The sequence below is a fragment of the Coturnix japonica genome, unplaced genomic scaffold (genome assembly GCF_054131305.1).
Source record: "Coturnix japonica strain WE unplaced genomic scaffold, WE-NBRP24 Scf089, whole genome shotgun sequence".
Taxonomy (NCBI): domain Eukaryota; kingdom Metazoa; phylum Chordata; class Aves; order Galliformes; family Phasianidae; genus Coturnix; species Coturnix japonica.
Window position 1 is genome coordinate 99,584 of NW_028188992.1, and position 14,019 is coordinate 113,602.

General features: G+C 48.4%; 1 protein-coding gene across 11 annotated transcripts in view; it reads right to left on the bottom strand.

The window, feature by feature from the left end:
* The window catches only part of LOC107307183 (uncharacterized), a 42,906-nt gene that overhangs the window by 16,994 nt on the left and 11,893 nt on the right, over positions 1-14,019 (bottom strand). For 9 of the 11 annotated variants that reach the window (XR_014941519.1, XR_014941518.1, XR_014941516.1 and 6 more), the window contains exons 7-8: positions 9,146-9,296; positions 4,018-4,173 (exon numbers count right to left, since the gene is read on the bottom strand). Coding sequence is in view for 3 of the 11 variants with exons in the window: in XM_085534617.1 (XP_085390743.1) it covers positions 4,018-4,173; positions 9,146-9,296 (307 nt within the window). In the remaining 8 variants the exon portion in view is untranslated. Of the gene's footprint in view, positions 1-1,804; positions 3,635-4,017; positions 4,174-7,292; positions 7,311-9,145; positions 9,297-14,019 lie in introns of those variants that run through there. The other 2 variants (XM_085534618.1, XM_085534620.1) reach the window with 2 other exon arrangements.

A 14,019-nucleotide genomic window follows, 5' to 3' on the forward strand; every position in this document is an offset into this window, starting at 1 on the left:
GATATGGGGAATTTGAGGCTGAGATTTGGGGGGATTTAGGCTCAGATTTGGGGGGTTTTAGGGTCAGATTTGGGGGATTTGGGGTCAGATTTGTGCTGAGATTTGGGGGATCTGGGGCTGAGATTTGGGGGATTTGGGATCAGATTTGGGCTGAGATTTTGGGGTTTTAGGATCAGATTTGGGGGATTTGGGGCTGAGATTTGGGGGGATTTGGGGTCAGATTTGGGAGATTTGGGACTGAAATTAGGGGAGATTTGGGGTCAGATTTGGGGGATTTGGGGCTGAGATTTGGGGGGATTTGGGATCAGATTTGGGCTGAGATTTGTGGGGTTTTAGGATCAGATTTGGGGGATTTGGGCTGAATTTTGGACTCAGATTTGGGCTGAGATTTAGGGGATTTGGGGCTGAGATTTGGGCTGAGATATGGGGGATTTGAGAATGAGATTTGGGGGGATTTAGGCTCAGATTTGGGGGATTTGGGGTCAGATTTGGGCTGAGATTTGTGGGGTTTTAGGATCAGATTTTGGGGGATTTGGGGCTGAGATTTAGGGTCAGATTAGGGCTGAGATTTAGGGGATTTGGGGTTGAGATTTGAGGGGATTTAGGCTCAGATTTGGGGGTTTTAGGGTCAGATTTGGGGGGATTTGGGATCAGATTTGGGCTGAGATTTTGGGGCTTTTAGGATCAGATTTAGGGGATTTGGGGCTGAGATTTGAGGTCAGATTTGGGCTGAGATATGGGGGATTTGGGGCTGAGATCTAGGGGGATTTGGGGTCAGATTTGGGGGGTTTGGGATCAGATTTGGGGGATTTGGGGCTGAGATTTGGGGTCAGATTTGGGGGAATAAGACTGAAATTTGGGCTCAGATTTGGGGGATTTGGGGTTGAAATTTTGGGGGATTTTAGGATCTGATTTGGGGGAATTTGGGCTGAAATTAGGGGGGATTTGGGCTCAGATTTGAGGGATTTGGGATCAGTTTTGGGAGACTTAGGACCAGGTTTGGGGGGATTTGGGATCAGATTTGGGGGATTTGGGGATCAGATTTGGGAAGATTTGGGAACAAATTTAGGGGATTTGGGACCAGATTTGGGAAGATTTGGAATCATATTTAGGAGATTTGGGATCAAATTTGGGGATATTTGGGCTGAAATTTGGGGGGTTTTAGGATCAGATTTGGGGGATTTGGGGCTGAAATTAGGGGTCAGATTTGGGCTGAGATTTGGGGGATTTGGGGCTGAGATTTGGGCTGAGATTTGGGCTCAGATTTGGGGGATTTGGGGTCAGATTTGAGGGATTTGGGATCAGATTTGGGCTGAGATTTGTGGGGTTTTAGGATCAGATTTGGGGAATTTGGGGCTAAAATTTTGGGGTCAGATTTGGGGGATTTGGGGTCAGATTTGGGCTGAGATTTGGGGGATTTGGGGCTGAGATTTGAGGGGTTTTAGGGTCAGATTTGGGGGATTTGGGATCAAATTTAGGGGATTTGGGGCTGAAATTTGGGGGGATTTGGACTGAGATTTGTGGGGTTTTAGGATCAGATTTGGGGGATTTGGGGCTGAAATTTGAGGGGATTTAGGTTCAGATTTGGGGGTTTTAGGGTCAGATTTGGGGGATTTTGAGGCTGAGATTTGGGGTCAGATTTGGGGATTTGGGGTCACATCAGGGCAGGATTTAGGGGTGATTTGGGGTATTTCTGGGTGGGATTTTGGGTTTTTTTGCGGTTTTTAGGTGGTATTTTGGGGTATTTTGGGGTGAATTTTGGGTTATTTTGGGGTGAATTTGGGTTATTCCATCCCCAACCCACCCGAGTCCAGGATGTGGTTGTTGGGGGGGATTTGGGGTATTTCTGGGTGGGATTTTGGGGTTTTTAGGTGGGATTTTGGGGTATTTTTGGGTTTTTAGGTGGGATTTTGGGGTATTTTGTGGTATTTTAGGTGGGATTTAGGTTATTTTGGGTTGAATTTGGGGTATTCCATCCCCAACCCACCCGAGTCCAGGATGTGGTTGTTGGGGGGATACTTGGGTGGGATTAGGGTGGGATTTGGGGCATTTCTGGGTGGGATTTTGGGGTTTTGGGTGGGATTCTGGGGTTTTTAGGTGGGATTTTGGGTTTTTTAGGTGGGATTTTGGGGTATTTTGGGGTTTTTAGGTGGAATTTTGGGGTGTTTTGGGGTGAATTTTGGGTTATTTTGGGTTGAATTTGGGTTATTCCATCCCCAACCCACCCGAGTCCAGGATGTGGTTGTTGGGGGGATTTGGGGGATATTTGGGTGGGATTTTGGGGTTTTTTGGGGTTTTTAGGTCGGAATTGGGGTATTTTGTGGTATTTTAGGTGTGATTTTGGGGTATTTTGGGGTTTTTAGGTGGGATTTTGGGGTATTTTGGGGTTTATAGGTGGAGTTTTGGGGTATTTTGGGGTTTTTAGGTGGTATTTTGGGGTATTTTGGGGTTTTTAGGTGGAATTTTGGGGTATTTTGGGGTTTTTAGGTGGGATTTTGGGGTATTTTGGGGTTTTTTAGGTGGGATTTTGGGGTATTTTGTGGTATTTTAGGTGGGATTTTGGTGTATTTTGGGGTTTTTAGGTGGGATTTTGGGGTATTTTGGGGTTTTTAGGTGGGATTTGGGGTATTTCTGCATGGGATTTGGTGGTTTTTCTGGGTTTTTAGATGGGATTTGGGGTATTTTGGGGTGAATTTTGGGTTATTTTGGGGTGAATTAGGGTTATTCCATCCCCAACCCACCCGAGTCCAGGATGTGGTTGTTGGGGGGATTTGGGGTATTTCTGGGTGGGATTTTGGGGTATTTTGTGGTATTTCTGGGTGGGATTTTGGGGTTTTGGTTGGGATTTGGGGGTTTTTAGGTGGGATTTGGGGTATTTCTGGGTGGGATTTTGGGGTTTTTATGTGTGATTTTGGGGTTTTTTGGGGTTTTTAGGTGGGATTTTGGTGTATTTTGGGTTGAATTTTGGGGTTATTCCATCCCCAACCCACCCGAGTCCAGGATGTGGTTGTTGGGGTGATTTGGGGTATTTCTGGATGGGTTTTTGGGGTTTTGGGTGGGGTTTGGGGGTTTTTAGGTGGGATTTGGGGTATTTCTGGGTGGAATTTTGGGGTTTTTAGGTGTGATTTTGGGGTACTTGGGGGTTTTTAGGTGGTATTTGGGGGTTTTTGGGTGGGATTTGGGGTATTTTGGGGTTTTTAGGTGGGATTTTGGGGTATTTTGGGGTTTTAAGGTGGTATTTTGGGTTATTTTGGGTTGAATTTGGGTTATTCCATCCCCAACCCACCCGAGTCCAGGATGTGGTTGTTGGGGGGATTTGGGGGATACCTGGATGGGATTTGGGGGTGTTTGGGATGAGATTTAGGGTTGATTTGGGGTCATATCTGGGTGGGATTTGGGGTCACATTTCAGTGGGATTTGGGGTATTTCTGGGTGGGATTTTGGGGTTTTTAGGTGCTATTTGGGGTATTTTGGGTTGAATTTTGGGGTTATTCCATCCCCAACCCACCCGAGTCCAGGATGTGGTTGTTGAGGGGATTTGGGGTATTTCTGGGTGGGATTTTGGGGTTTTTTGGGGTTTTTAGGTGGGATTTGGGTTATTTCTGGGTGGGATTTGGGGGTTTTGGGTGGGATTTGGGGTATATCTGGGTGGGATTTGGGGTTATTTTGGTTGGGATTTGGGGGTTTTTAGGTGGGATTTGGGGTATTTCTGGGTGGCATTTTGGTGTATTTTGGGGTTTTTAGGTGGGATTTTGGGGTATTTTGGGGTTTTTAGGTGGGATTTGGGGTATTTCTGGGTGGGATTTTGGGGCTTTTTGGGGTTTTTAGGTGGGATTTTGGGGTTTTAAGGTGGGATTTTGGGGTTTTAAGGTGGTATTTTGGGGTATTTTGGGGTTTTTAGGTGGGATTTTGGGGTATTTTGGGGTTTTTAGGTGGGAATTGGGGTATTTTGTGGTATTTTAGGTGGGATTTTGGGTTATTTTGGGGTGAATTTGGGGTATTCCATCCCCAACCCACCCGAGTCCAGGATGTGGTTGTTGCGCAGGTCCAGGATCTGGATGCAGCAGTTGAATTTCAGCAGGTTTCCCAGCTGAGCCGCGTCCTGGAGCCCGTTGAGTTTGTTGTCGGCCAGGTACAGCTCCCGCAGCGTCACGTTCATCTTCAGCGCTGTGGCTGGGGGAAAATGGGACCAAAACGGGCTGAATTTGACCCAAAATGGGCTGAATTCGACCCAAAATGGGCTGAATTTGACCCAAAATGGGCTGGGGGCAAAACAGACCCAAAATGGGCTGATTTCGACCCAAAATGGGCTGAATTTGACCCAAATTGGGCTGAATTTGACCCAAATTGGGCTGGTTTTGACCCAAAATGGGGCTGGGGGCAAAATGGACCCAAAATGGGCTGGTTTTGACCCAAAATGGGCTCGTTTCGATCTAAAATGGGGCTGGTTTTGACCAAAATGGGCTGGGGCTGGTTTCGACCCAAAATGGGCTGGTTTTGACCTAAAATGTGGGTGATTTCAACCCAAAATGGGGCTGGTTTTGACCCAAAATGGGGCAGAATTTGACTCAAAATGGGCTGGTTTTGACCCAAAATGGGGCTGGTTTCAACTCAAAATGGGCTGGGTTCGACCCAAAATGCGGCTGGGGCTGGTTTCAACCCAAAATGGGGCTGGTTTTGACCCAAAATGGGCTGGTTTCAACCCAAAATGGGGCTGGTTTTGACCCAAAATGGGGCTGGTTTCAATCCAAAATGGGGCTGGTTTCAATCCAAAATGGGGCTGGGTCTGGTTTCGACCTAAAATGGGGCCGATTTCGACCCAAAATGGGCTGGTTTTGACCTAAAATGGGGCTGGTTTTGACCCAAAATGGGCTGGTTTCGACCCAAAATGGGGCTGGGGGCAAAATGGGCCCAAAAGGGGCTGAATTTGACCCAAAATGGTGCTGAATTTGAACCAAAATGGGCTGGATTTGACCCAAAAGGGCCGATTTCGACCCAAAATGGGCTGATTTCAACCCAAAATGGGGGTGATTTCGACCCAAAATCGGGCTGGGGGCAAAACGGACCCAAAATGGGCTGAATTTGACCCAAAATGGGCTGGTTTTGACCCAAAATGGGGCTGGTTTCGACCCAAAATGGGGCTGGGGGCAAAACGGACCCAAAAGGGGCTGAATTTGACCCAAAATGGGGCTGGGGGCAAAATGGGCCCAAAATGGGCTGAATTTGACCCAAAATGGGCTGAATTTGACCCAAAATGGGGCTGGTTTCGACCCAAAATGGGGCTGGGGCTGGTTTCGACCTAAAATGGGGCCGATTTTGACCCAAAATGGGCTGGTTTTGACCCAAAATGAGGCTGGTTTTGACCTAAAATGGGCTGAATTTGACCCAAAATGGGCTGGTTTTGACCTAAAATGGGGCTGGTTTTGACCCAAAATGTGGCTGGTCTTGACCCAAAATGGGGCTGGGGCTGGTTTTGACCCAAAATGGGGCTGAATTTGACTCAAAATGGGGCTGGGGCTGGTTTCAATCCAAAATGGGGCTGGTTTTGACCCAAAATGAGACTGATTTTAACCCAAAATTGGGCTGGGGGTGCTGGGGGGAGGAAAGTGGGGCTGAGAGGATCAGAATGGGGTGAAAAAGGGTCATTATGGTCAGCCAGGTACACGCAGCGTCACGTTCATCTTCAGCGCTGTGGCTGGGGGCAAAATGGGACCAAAAGGGGCTGAATTCGACCCAAATTGGGCTGAATTTGACCCAAAATGGGGCTGGGGGGGATGGGGATATGAGGGGGAAGGGAAGAGGGGGGATAAAGGGTCTTTGTGCCCCATAGGTTGGATATGGGATGAGGGGAGGGTTTGGGGTTCAGATTCAACTTCAGGGCACAAATGGTCTGGCTTTGACCCAAAATGGGCTGGTTTCGACCCAAAATGGGGCTGGGGCTGGTTTCGACCCAAAATGGGGCTGAATTTGACTCAAAATGGGCTGGTTTCGACCCAAAATGGGCTGGTTTTGACCTAAAATGGGGGTGATTTCAACCCGAAATGGGGCTGATCTCAACCCAAAATGGGGCAGATTTCAACCCAAAATGGGTTGGTTTTGACCCAAAAGGGCTGATTTCGACCCAAAATGGGGCTGGTTTCGACCTAAAATGGGGCTGAATTTGACTCAAAATGGGCTGGTTTTGACCCAAAATGGGGCTGGTTTTGACCTAAAATGGGGGTGATTTCGACCCAAAATGGGCTGGTTTTGACCTAAAATGTGGGTGATTTCAACCCGAAATGAGGCTGGTTTCGACCCAAAATGGGGCTGGGGGCAAAACAGACCCAAAATGGGGCTGAATTTGACCCAAAATGGGCTGTTTTTGACCCAAAATGGGGCTGGTTTTGACCCAAAGTGCAGCTGGTTTCGACCCAAAATGGGGCTGGGTCTGGTTTCGACCTAAAATGGGGCCGATTTCGACACAAAATGGGCTGGTTTTGACCCAAAATGGGGCTGGTTTTGACCCAAAATGTGGCTGATTTTGACCCAAAATGGGCTGGTTTTGACCTAAAATGTGGGTGATTTCAACCCGAAATGAGGCTGGTTTCGACCCAAAATGGGGCTGGGTCTGGTTTCGACCTAAAATGGGGCCGATTTCGACCCAAAATGGGCTGGCTTTGACCCAAAATGAGGCTGGTTTTGACCTAAAATGGGCTGATTTCGACCCAAAATGGGCTGGTTTTGACCTAAAATGTGGGTGATTTCAACCCAAAATGAGGCTGGTTTCGACCCAAAATGGGGCTGGGGGCAAAACAGACCCCAAAATGGGCTGATTTCGACCCAAAATGGGCTGAATTTGACCCAAAATGGGGCTGGTTTTGACCCAAAGTGCAGCTGGTTTCGATCCAAAATGAGGCTGGTTTCGACCCAAAATGGGGCTGGTTTCAACGCAAAATGGGGCTGGGGCTGGTTTCAACCCAAAATGGGCTGGTTTTGACCCAAAATGGGCTGATTTCGACCCAAAATGGGCTGGTTTCGACCTAAAATGGGGCTGGTTTTGACCCAAAATGTGGCTGGTCTTGACCCAAAATGGGGCTGGGGGCAAAATGGGCCCAAAATGGGCTGAATTTGACCCAAAATGGGGCTGAATTTGACCCAAAATGGGGCTGAATTTGACCCAAAATGGGGCATTATGGTCAGGGTCATTAGGGTCATTGGGATCATTAGGGTCATTGGGGTGGGGGTCTCACCCAGCAGCATGAGGGGCCATTAAGGTCATTAATTAAGGTAATTAATGTTAATTATGGTCTCACCCAGCAGCATGAGTGGCCATTAAGGTCATTAGGGTCATTAATTAGGGTAATTAATTAACGTTAATTGGTGTCTCACCCAGCAGCATGAGTGGCCATTAAGGTCATTAATTAAGGTAATTAATTACTGTTAATTAGTGTCTCACCCAGCAGCATGAGTGGCCATTAATGTCATTAATTAAGGTAATTAATTAATGTTAATTAACGTTAATTAATATCTCACCCAGCAGCATGAGTGGCCATTAAGGTCATTAATTAAGGTTAATTAGGGTTAATTGGTGTCTCACCCAGCAGCATGAGTGGCCATTAATGTCATTAGGGTCTCATTAGGATCATTAGGGTCACTAATTAGGGTAATTAATTAACGTTAATTAGTGTCTCACCCAGCAGCATGAGTGGCCATTAAGGTCATTAATTAATGTTAATTAGGGTTAATTAGGGTTAATTAGTGTCTCACCCAGCAGCATGAGTGGCCATTAAGGTCATTAATTAGGCTCATTAAGGTTAATTAGGCTCATTAATTAACGTTAATTAATGTCTCACCCAGCAGCATGAGTGGCCATTAAGGTCATTAATTAAGGTAATTAATGTTAATTAACGTTAATTAGTGTCTCACCCAGCAGCATGAGTGGCCATTAAGGCTATTAGGGTCTCATTAGGATCATTAGGGTCACTAATTAGGGTAATTAATTAGGGTTAATTAGTGTTAATTAGTGTCTCACCCAGCAGCATGAGTGGCCATTAAGGTCATTAATTAAGGTAATTAAGTTAATTAACGTTAATTGGTATCTCACCCAGCAGCATGAGTGGCCATTAATGTCATTAATTAATGTTAATTAGGGTAATTAATTAACGTTAATTAGTGTCTCACCCAGCAGCATGAGTGGCCATTAATGTCATTAATTAAGGTAATTAATGTTAATTAGGGTTAATTAGGGTTAATTAGGGTTAATTAGTGTCTCACCCAGCAGCATGAGTGGCTATTAATGTCATTAGGGTCTCATTAGGATCATTAGGGTCACTAATTAGGGTAATTAATTAGGGTTAATTAGGGTTAATTAGTGTCTCACCCAGCAGCATGAGTGGCCATTAATGTCATTAATTAATGTTAATTAGGGTTAATTAGTGTCTCACCCAGCAGCATGAGTGGCCATTAATGTCATTAATTAAGGTAATTAATGTTAATTAGGGTTAATTGGTGTCTCACCCAGCAGCATGAGTGGCCATTAAGGTCATTAATTAGGCTCATTAATTACTGTTAATTAATGTTAATTAGTGTCTCACCCAGCAGCATGAGTGGCCATTAATGTCATTAATTAAGGTCATTAATTAAGGTAATTAGTGTTAATTGGTGTCTCACCCAGCAGCATGAGTGGCCATTAAGGTCATTAATTAGGCTCATTAATTAAGGTAATTAATTAACGTTAATTAATGTCTCACCCAGCAGCATGAGTGGCCATTAAGGTCATTAATTAATGTTAATTAGGGTTAATTAGGGTTAATTAGTGTCTCACCCAGCAGCATGAGTGGCCATTAAGGTCATTAATTAGGCTCATTAATTAATGTTAATTAGGGTTAATTAGGGTTAATTAGTGTCTCACCCAGCAGCATGAGTGGCCATTAAGGTCATTAATTAGGCTCATTAATTAATGTTAATTAGGGTTAATTAGGGTTAATTAGTGTCTCACCCAGCAGCATGAGTGGCCATTAATGTCATTAGGATCAATAGGCTCATTAATTAATGTTAATTACTGTTAATTAATGTCTCACCCAGCAGCATGAGTGGCCATTAATGTCATTAATTAAGGTAATTAATTAAGGTAATTAGGGTTAATTAACGTTAATTAGTGTCTCACCCAGCAGCATGAGCGGCCGCCCGCTGAGACTCGCGCTCTCCAGGTGCAGCACCACCAACGAGCTGCTGATCCTCAAAGCACGAGCAACAAACGGCGCCGACGGCTCCAGCAGCGGCGTCCCACGGGCGTCCAGGGAATGGAGGCAGCTGGTCTATAGGATAGAGGGGAGGGGGTGTAATGGGAACATATGGGGTCATAGAACCACGGGCGTCCAGGGAATGGAGGCAGCTGGTCTATAGGGGAAATAGGGGATATAGGGGTGTAATGGGAACATATGGGGTCATAGAACCACGGGCGTCCAGGGAATGGAGGCAGCTGGTCTATGGGGGATATAGGGGTGTAATGGGAACATATGGGGTCATAGAACCATGGGCGTCCAGGGAATGGAGGCAGCTGGTCTGTAGGGGGGGATATAGGGGAGGGGGTGTAATGGGAACATATGGGGTCATAGAGCTATAGGGAAATAGGGGAGGGGGTGTAATGGGAACATATGGGGTCATAGAACCACGGGCGTCCAGGGAATGGAGGCAGCTGGTCTATAGGGATAGAGGGGTGTAATGGGAACATATGGGGTCATAGAACCACGGGCATCCAGGGAATGGAGGCAGCTGGTCTATAGGGGATATAGGGGTGTAATGGGACCCTATGGGGTCATAGAACCACGGGCGTCCAGGGAATGGAGGCAGCTGGTCTATGGGGGAAATAGGGGAGGGGGTGTAATGGGACCCTATGGGGTCATAGAACCACGGGCGTCCAGGGAATGGAGGCAGCTGGTCTATAGGGATAGAGGGGTGTAATGGGAACATATGGGGTCATAGAACCACGGGCGTCCAGGGAATGGAGGCAGCTGGTCTGTAGGGGATATAGGGGAGGGGGTGTAATGGGAACATATGGGGTCATAGAACCACGGGCGTCCAGGGAATGGAGGCAGCTGGTCTATAGGAGAAATAGGGGAGGGGTGTAATGGGAACATATGGGGTCATAGAGCTATAGGGAAATAGGGGAGGGGGATGTAATGGGAACATATGGGGTCATAGAGCCATTGGGATATAGGGGAGGGGGGTGTAATGGGACCTATGGGGTCATAGAACCATTGGGAAATAGGGGAGGGGGATGTAATGGGAACCTATGGGGTCATAGAACCATTGGGATATAGGGGAGGGGGTGTAATGGGACCTATGGGGTCATAGAACCATTGGGAAATAGGGGAGGGGGATGTAATGGGACCCCCAGTATGGGGATAGGGGGTACCTATAGGGTCATAGAACCATGGGTCCAGGGACTGCAGGGAGCTGGTCTATGGGGGGATATAGGGGAGGGGGGTGTAATGGGAACCTATGGGGTCATAGAACCATTGGGAAATAGGGGAGGGGGATGTAATGGGAACCTATGGGGTCATAGAACCACGGGCGTCCAGGGAATGGAGGCAGCTGGTCTATAGGGGATATAGGGGTGTAATAGGGACCATATGGGGTCATAGAACCACGGGCGTCCAGGGAATGGAGGCAGCTGGTCTATGGGGGGGGATATAGGGGTGTAATAGGGACCCTATGGGGTCATAGAACCATTGGGATATAGGGGAGGGGGTGTAATGGGACCTATGGGGTCATAGAACCATTGGGATATAGGGGAGGGGGTGTAATGGGACCTATGGGGTCATAGAACCATTGGGAAATAGGGAAGGGGGGTGTAATGGGACCCTATAGGGTCATAGAACCATTGGGAAATAGGGGAGGGGGGTGTAATGGGAACCTATGGGGTCATGGAACCATTGGGATATAGGGGAGGGGGGTGTAATAGGGACCCTATGGGGTCATAGAGCTATGGGGTCCTATAGGGGTTGGGTCCTAGAAGGGGATAAAGCCATGGGTCCAGGGACTGAAGGGAGCTGGTCTATAGGGGATATAGGGGAGGGGGTGTAATGGGAACCTATGGGGTCATAGAACCATTGGGAAATAGGGGAGGGGGGTGTAATGGGAACCTATGGGGTCATAGAACCATTGGGAAATAGGGGAGGGGGTGTAATGGGACCCCCATGTGGGGGTAGGGGGTACCTATAGGGTCATAGAACCATTGGGAAATAGGGGAGGGGGGTGTAATGGGACCCTATAGGGTCATAGAACCACTGGGAAATAGGGGAGGGGGATGTAATGGGAACCTATGGGGTCATAGAACCATTGGGATATAGGGGAGGGGGATGTAATGGGACCCTATGGGGTCATAGAACTATGGGCGTCCAGGGAATGAAGGCAGCTGGTCTATAGGGGATATAGGGGAGGGGGTGTAATGGGACCCCCAATATGGGGATAGGGGGTACCTATAGGGTCATAGAACAATGGGGTCCTATAGGGGTTGAGTGATAGGGGTCCTAGAAGGGGATAGAACTATGGGGTCCTATAGGGGTTGGGTCCTAGAAGGGGATAAAGCCATGGGTCCAGAGACTGCAGGCAGCTGGTCTATAGGGGATATAGGGGAGGGGGTGTAATGGGACCCCCAATATGGGGATAGGGGGTCATAGAACCATGGGTCCAGGGACTGAAGGGAGCTGGTCTATGGGGGATAAATAGGGGAGGGGGATGTAATGGGACCCTATGGGGTCATAGAACCATTGGGAAATAGGGGAGGGGGTGTAATGGGACCCCCAGTATGGGGATAGGGGGTACCTATAGGGTCATAGAACCATGGGTCCATAGAACTATGGGTCCAGGGACTGAAGGCAGCTGGTCTATAGGGGAAATAGGGGAGGGGTGTAATGGGAACATATGGGGTCATAGAGCTATAGGGAAATAGGGGAGGGGGATGTAATGGGAACCTATGGGGTCATAGAACCACGGGCGTCCAGGGAATGGAGGCAGCTGGTCTATGGGGATAGAGGGGAGGGGGGTGTAATGGGACCCTATGGGGTCATAGAACCATTGGGAAATAGGGGAGGGGGCTGCAATGGGAACATATAGGGTCATAGAACCATGGGTCCAGGGACTGCAGGCAGCTGGTCTATAGGGGATAAATAGGGGAGGGGGATGTAATGGGACCATATAGGGTCATAGAACCATTGGGATATAGGGGAGGGGGATGAAATGGGACCCCCAATATGGGGATAGGGGGTACCTATAGGGTCATAGAACCATGGGTCCATAGAACTATGGGTCCAGGGACTGAAGGCAGCTGGTCTATAGGGGGGGATATATAGGGGAGGGGGTGTAATGGGAACCTATGGGGTCATAGAACCATTGGGATATAGGGGAGGGGGTGTAATGGGACCCTATGGGGTCATAGAACCACGGGCGTCCAGGGAATGGAGGCAGCTGGTCTGTGGGGTAAATAGGGGAGGGGGTGTAATGGGACCCCCATATGGGGATAGGGGGTCATAGAACCATGGGGAAATAGGGGAGGGGGATGTAATGGGAACCTATGGGGTCATAGAACCATTGGGAAATAGGGGAGGGGGCTGCAATGGGACCCTATGGGGTCATAGAACCATTGGGAAATAGGGGAGGGGGCTGCAATGGGACCCTATGGGGTCATAGAACCATTGGGATATAGGGGAGGGGGGTGTAATAGGGACATATGGGGTCATAGAACCATTGGGATATAGGGGAGGGGGTGTAATAGGGACCCCCAATATGGGGATAGGGGGTACCCATAGGGTCATAGAAACATGGGTCCAGGGACTGAAGGCAGCTGGTCTATAGGGGGGGGATATAGGGGTGTAATAGGGACCCTATAGGGTCATAGAACCATTGGGATAGAGGGGAGGGGGGTGTAATGGGACCCTATGGGGTCATAGAAACATGGGATCCTATAGGGGTTGGGTCCTAGAAGGGGATAAAGCCATAGGGGATAAAGCCATGGGTCCAGGGAGCTGGTCTGTGGGGGATATATAGGGGAGGGGGATGTAATGGGACCCTATAGGGTCATAGAACCATTGGGAAATAGGGGAGGGGGCTGCAATGGGACCCTATAGGGTCATAGAACCATTGGGATATAGGGGAGGGGGCTGCAATGGGACCCTATAGGGTCATAGAACCATTGGGATATAGGGGAGGGGGCTGCAATGGGACCCTATAGGGTCATAGAACCATTGGGAAATAGGGGAGGGGGTGTAATGGGACCCCCAATATGGGGATAGGGGGTACCTATGGGGTCATAGAACCATTGGGAAATAGGGGAGGGGGATGTAATGGGACCCCCAATATGGGGGTGGGGGGGTCCTATAAGGCCATAGAACTATGGGATCCTATAGAGGATGGGTCCTATAAGGGGATAAAGCCATGGGTCCAGGGACTGCAGGGAGCTGGTCTGTGGGGGGGGATATAGGGGAGGGGGATGTAATGGGACCATATGGGGTCATAGAACCATTGGGAAATAGGGGAAGGGGATGTAATGGGACCCTATGGGGTCATAGAACCATGGGTCCAGGGACTGAAGGCAGCTGGTCTATAGGGGATATAGGGGAGGGGGGTGTAATAGGGACACTATAGGGTCATAGAGCTATGGGTCCAGGGACTGAAGGCAGCTGGTCTATAGGGGATATAGGGGAGGGGGTGTAATGGGACCCCCATGTGGGGATACAGGGGTCCTATAAGGTCATAGAACCATGGGATCCTATAGGAGTTGGGTTGGAAAGGTCCTATAAGGTCATAGAACTATGGGGTCCTATAGGGGTTGGGTTGGAAAGGTCCTATAAGGTCATAGAACTATGGGATCCTATAATAGTTGGGTTGGAAGGGTCCTAGAAGGGGATAAAGCCATGGGATCCTACAAAGGTCCTTGCAGGTCACACGACCATGGGCTCCTACAGGGTTGTAAAGGTCCTTGCAGATCACAGGACCATGGGATCCTACAATGGTTGGGTTGGAAAGGTCCTTGCAGGT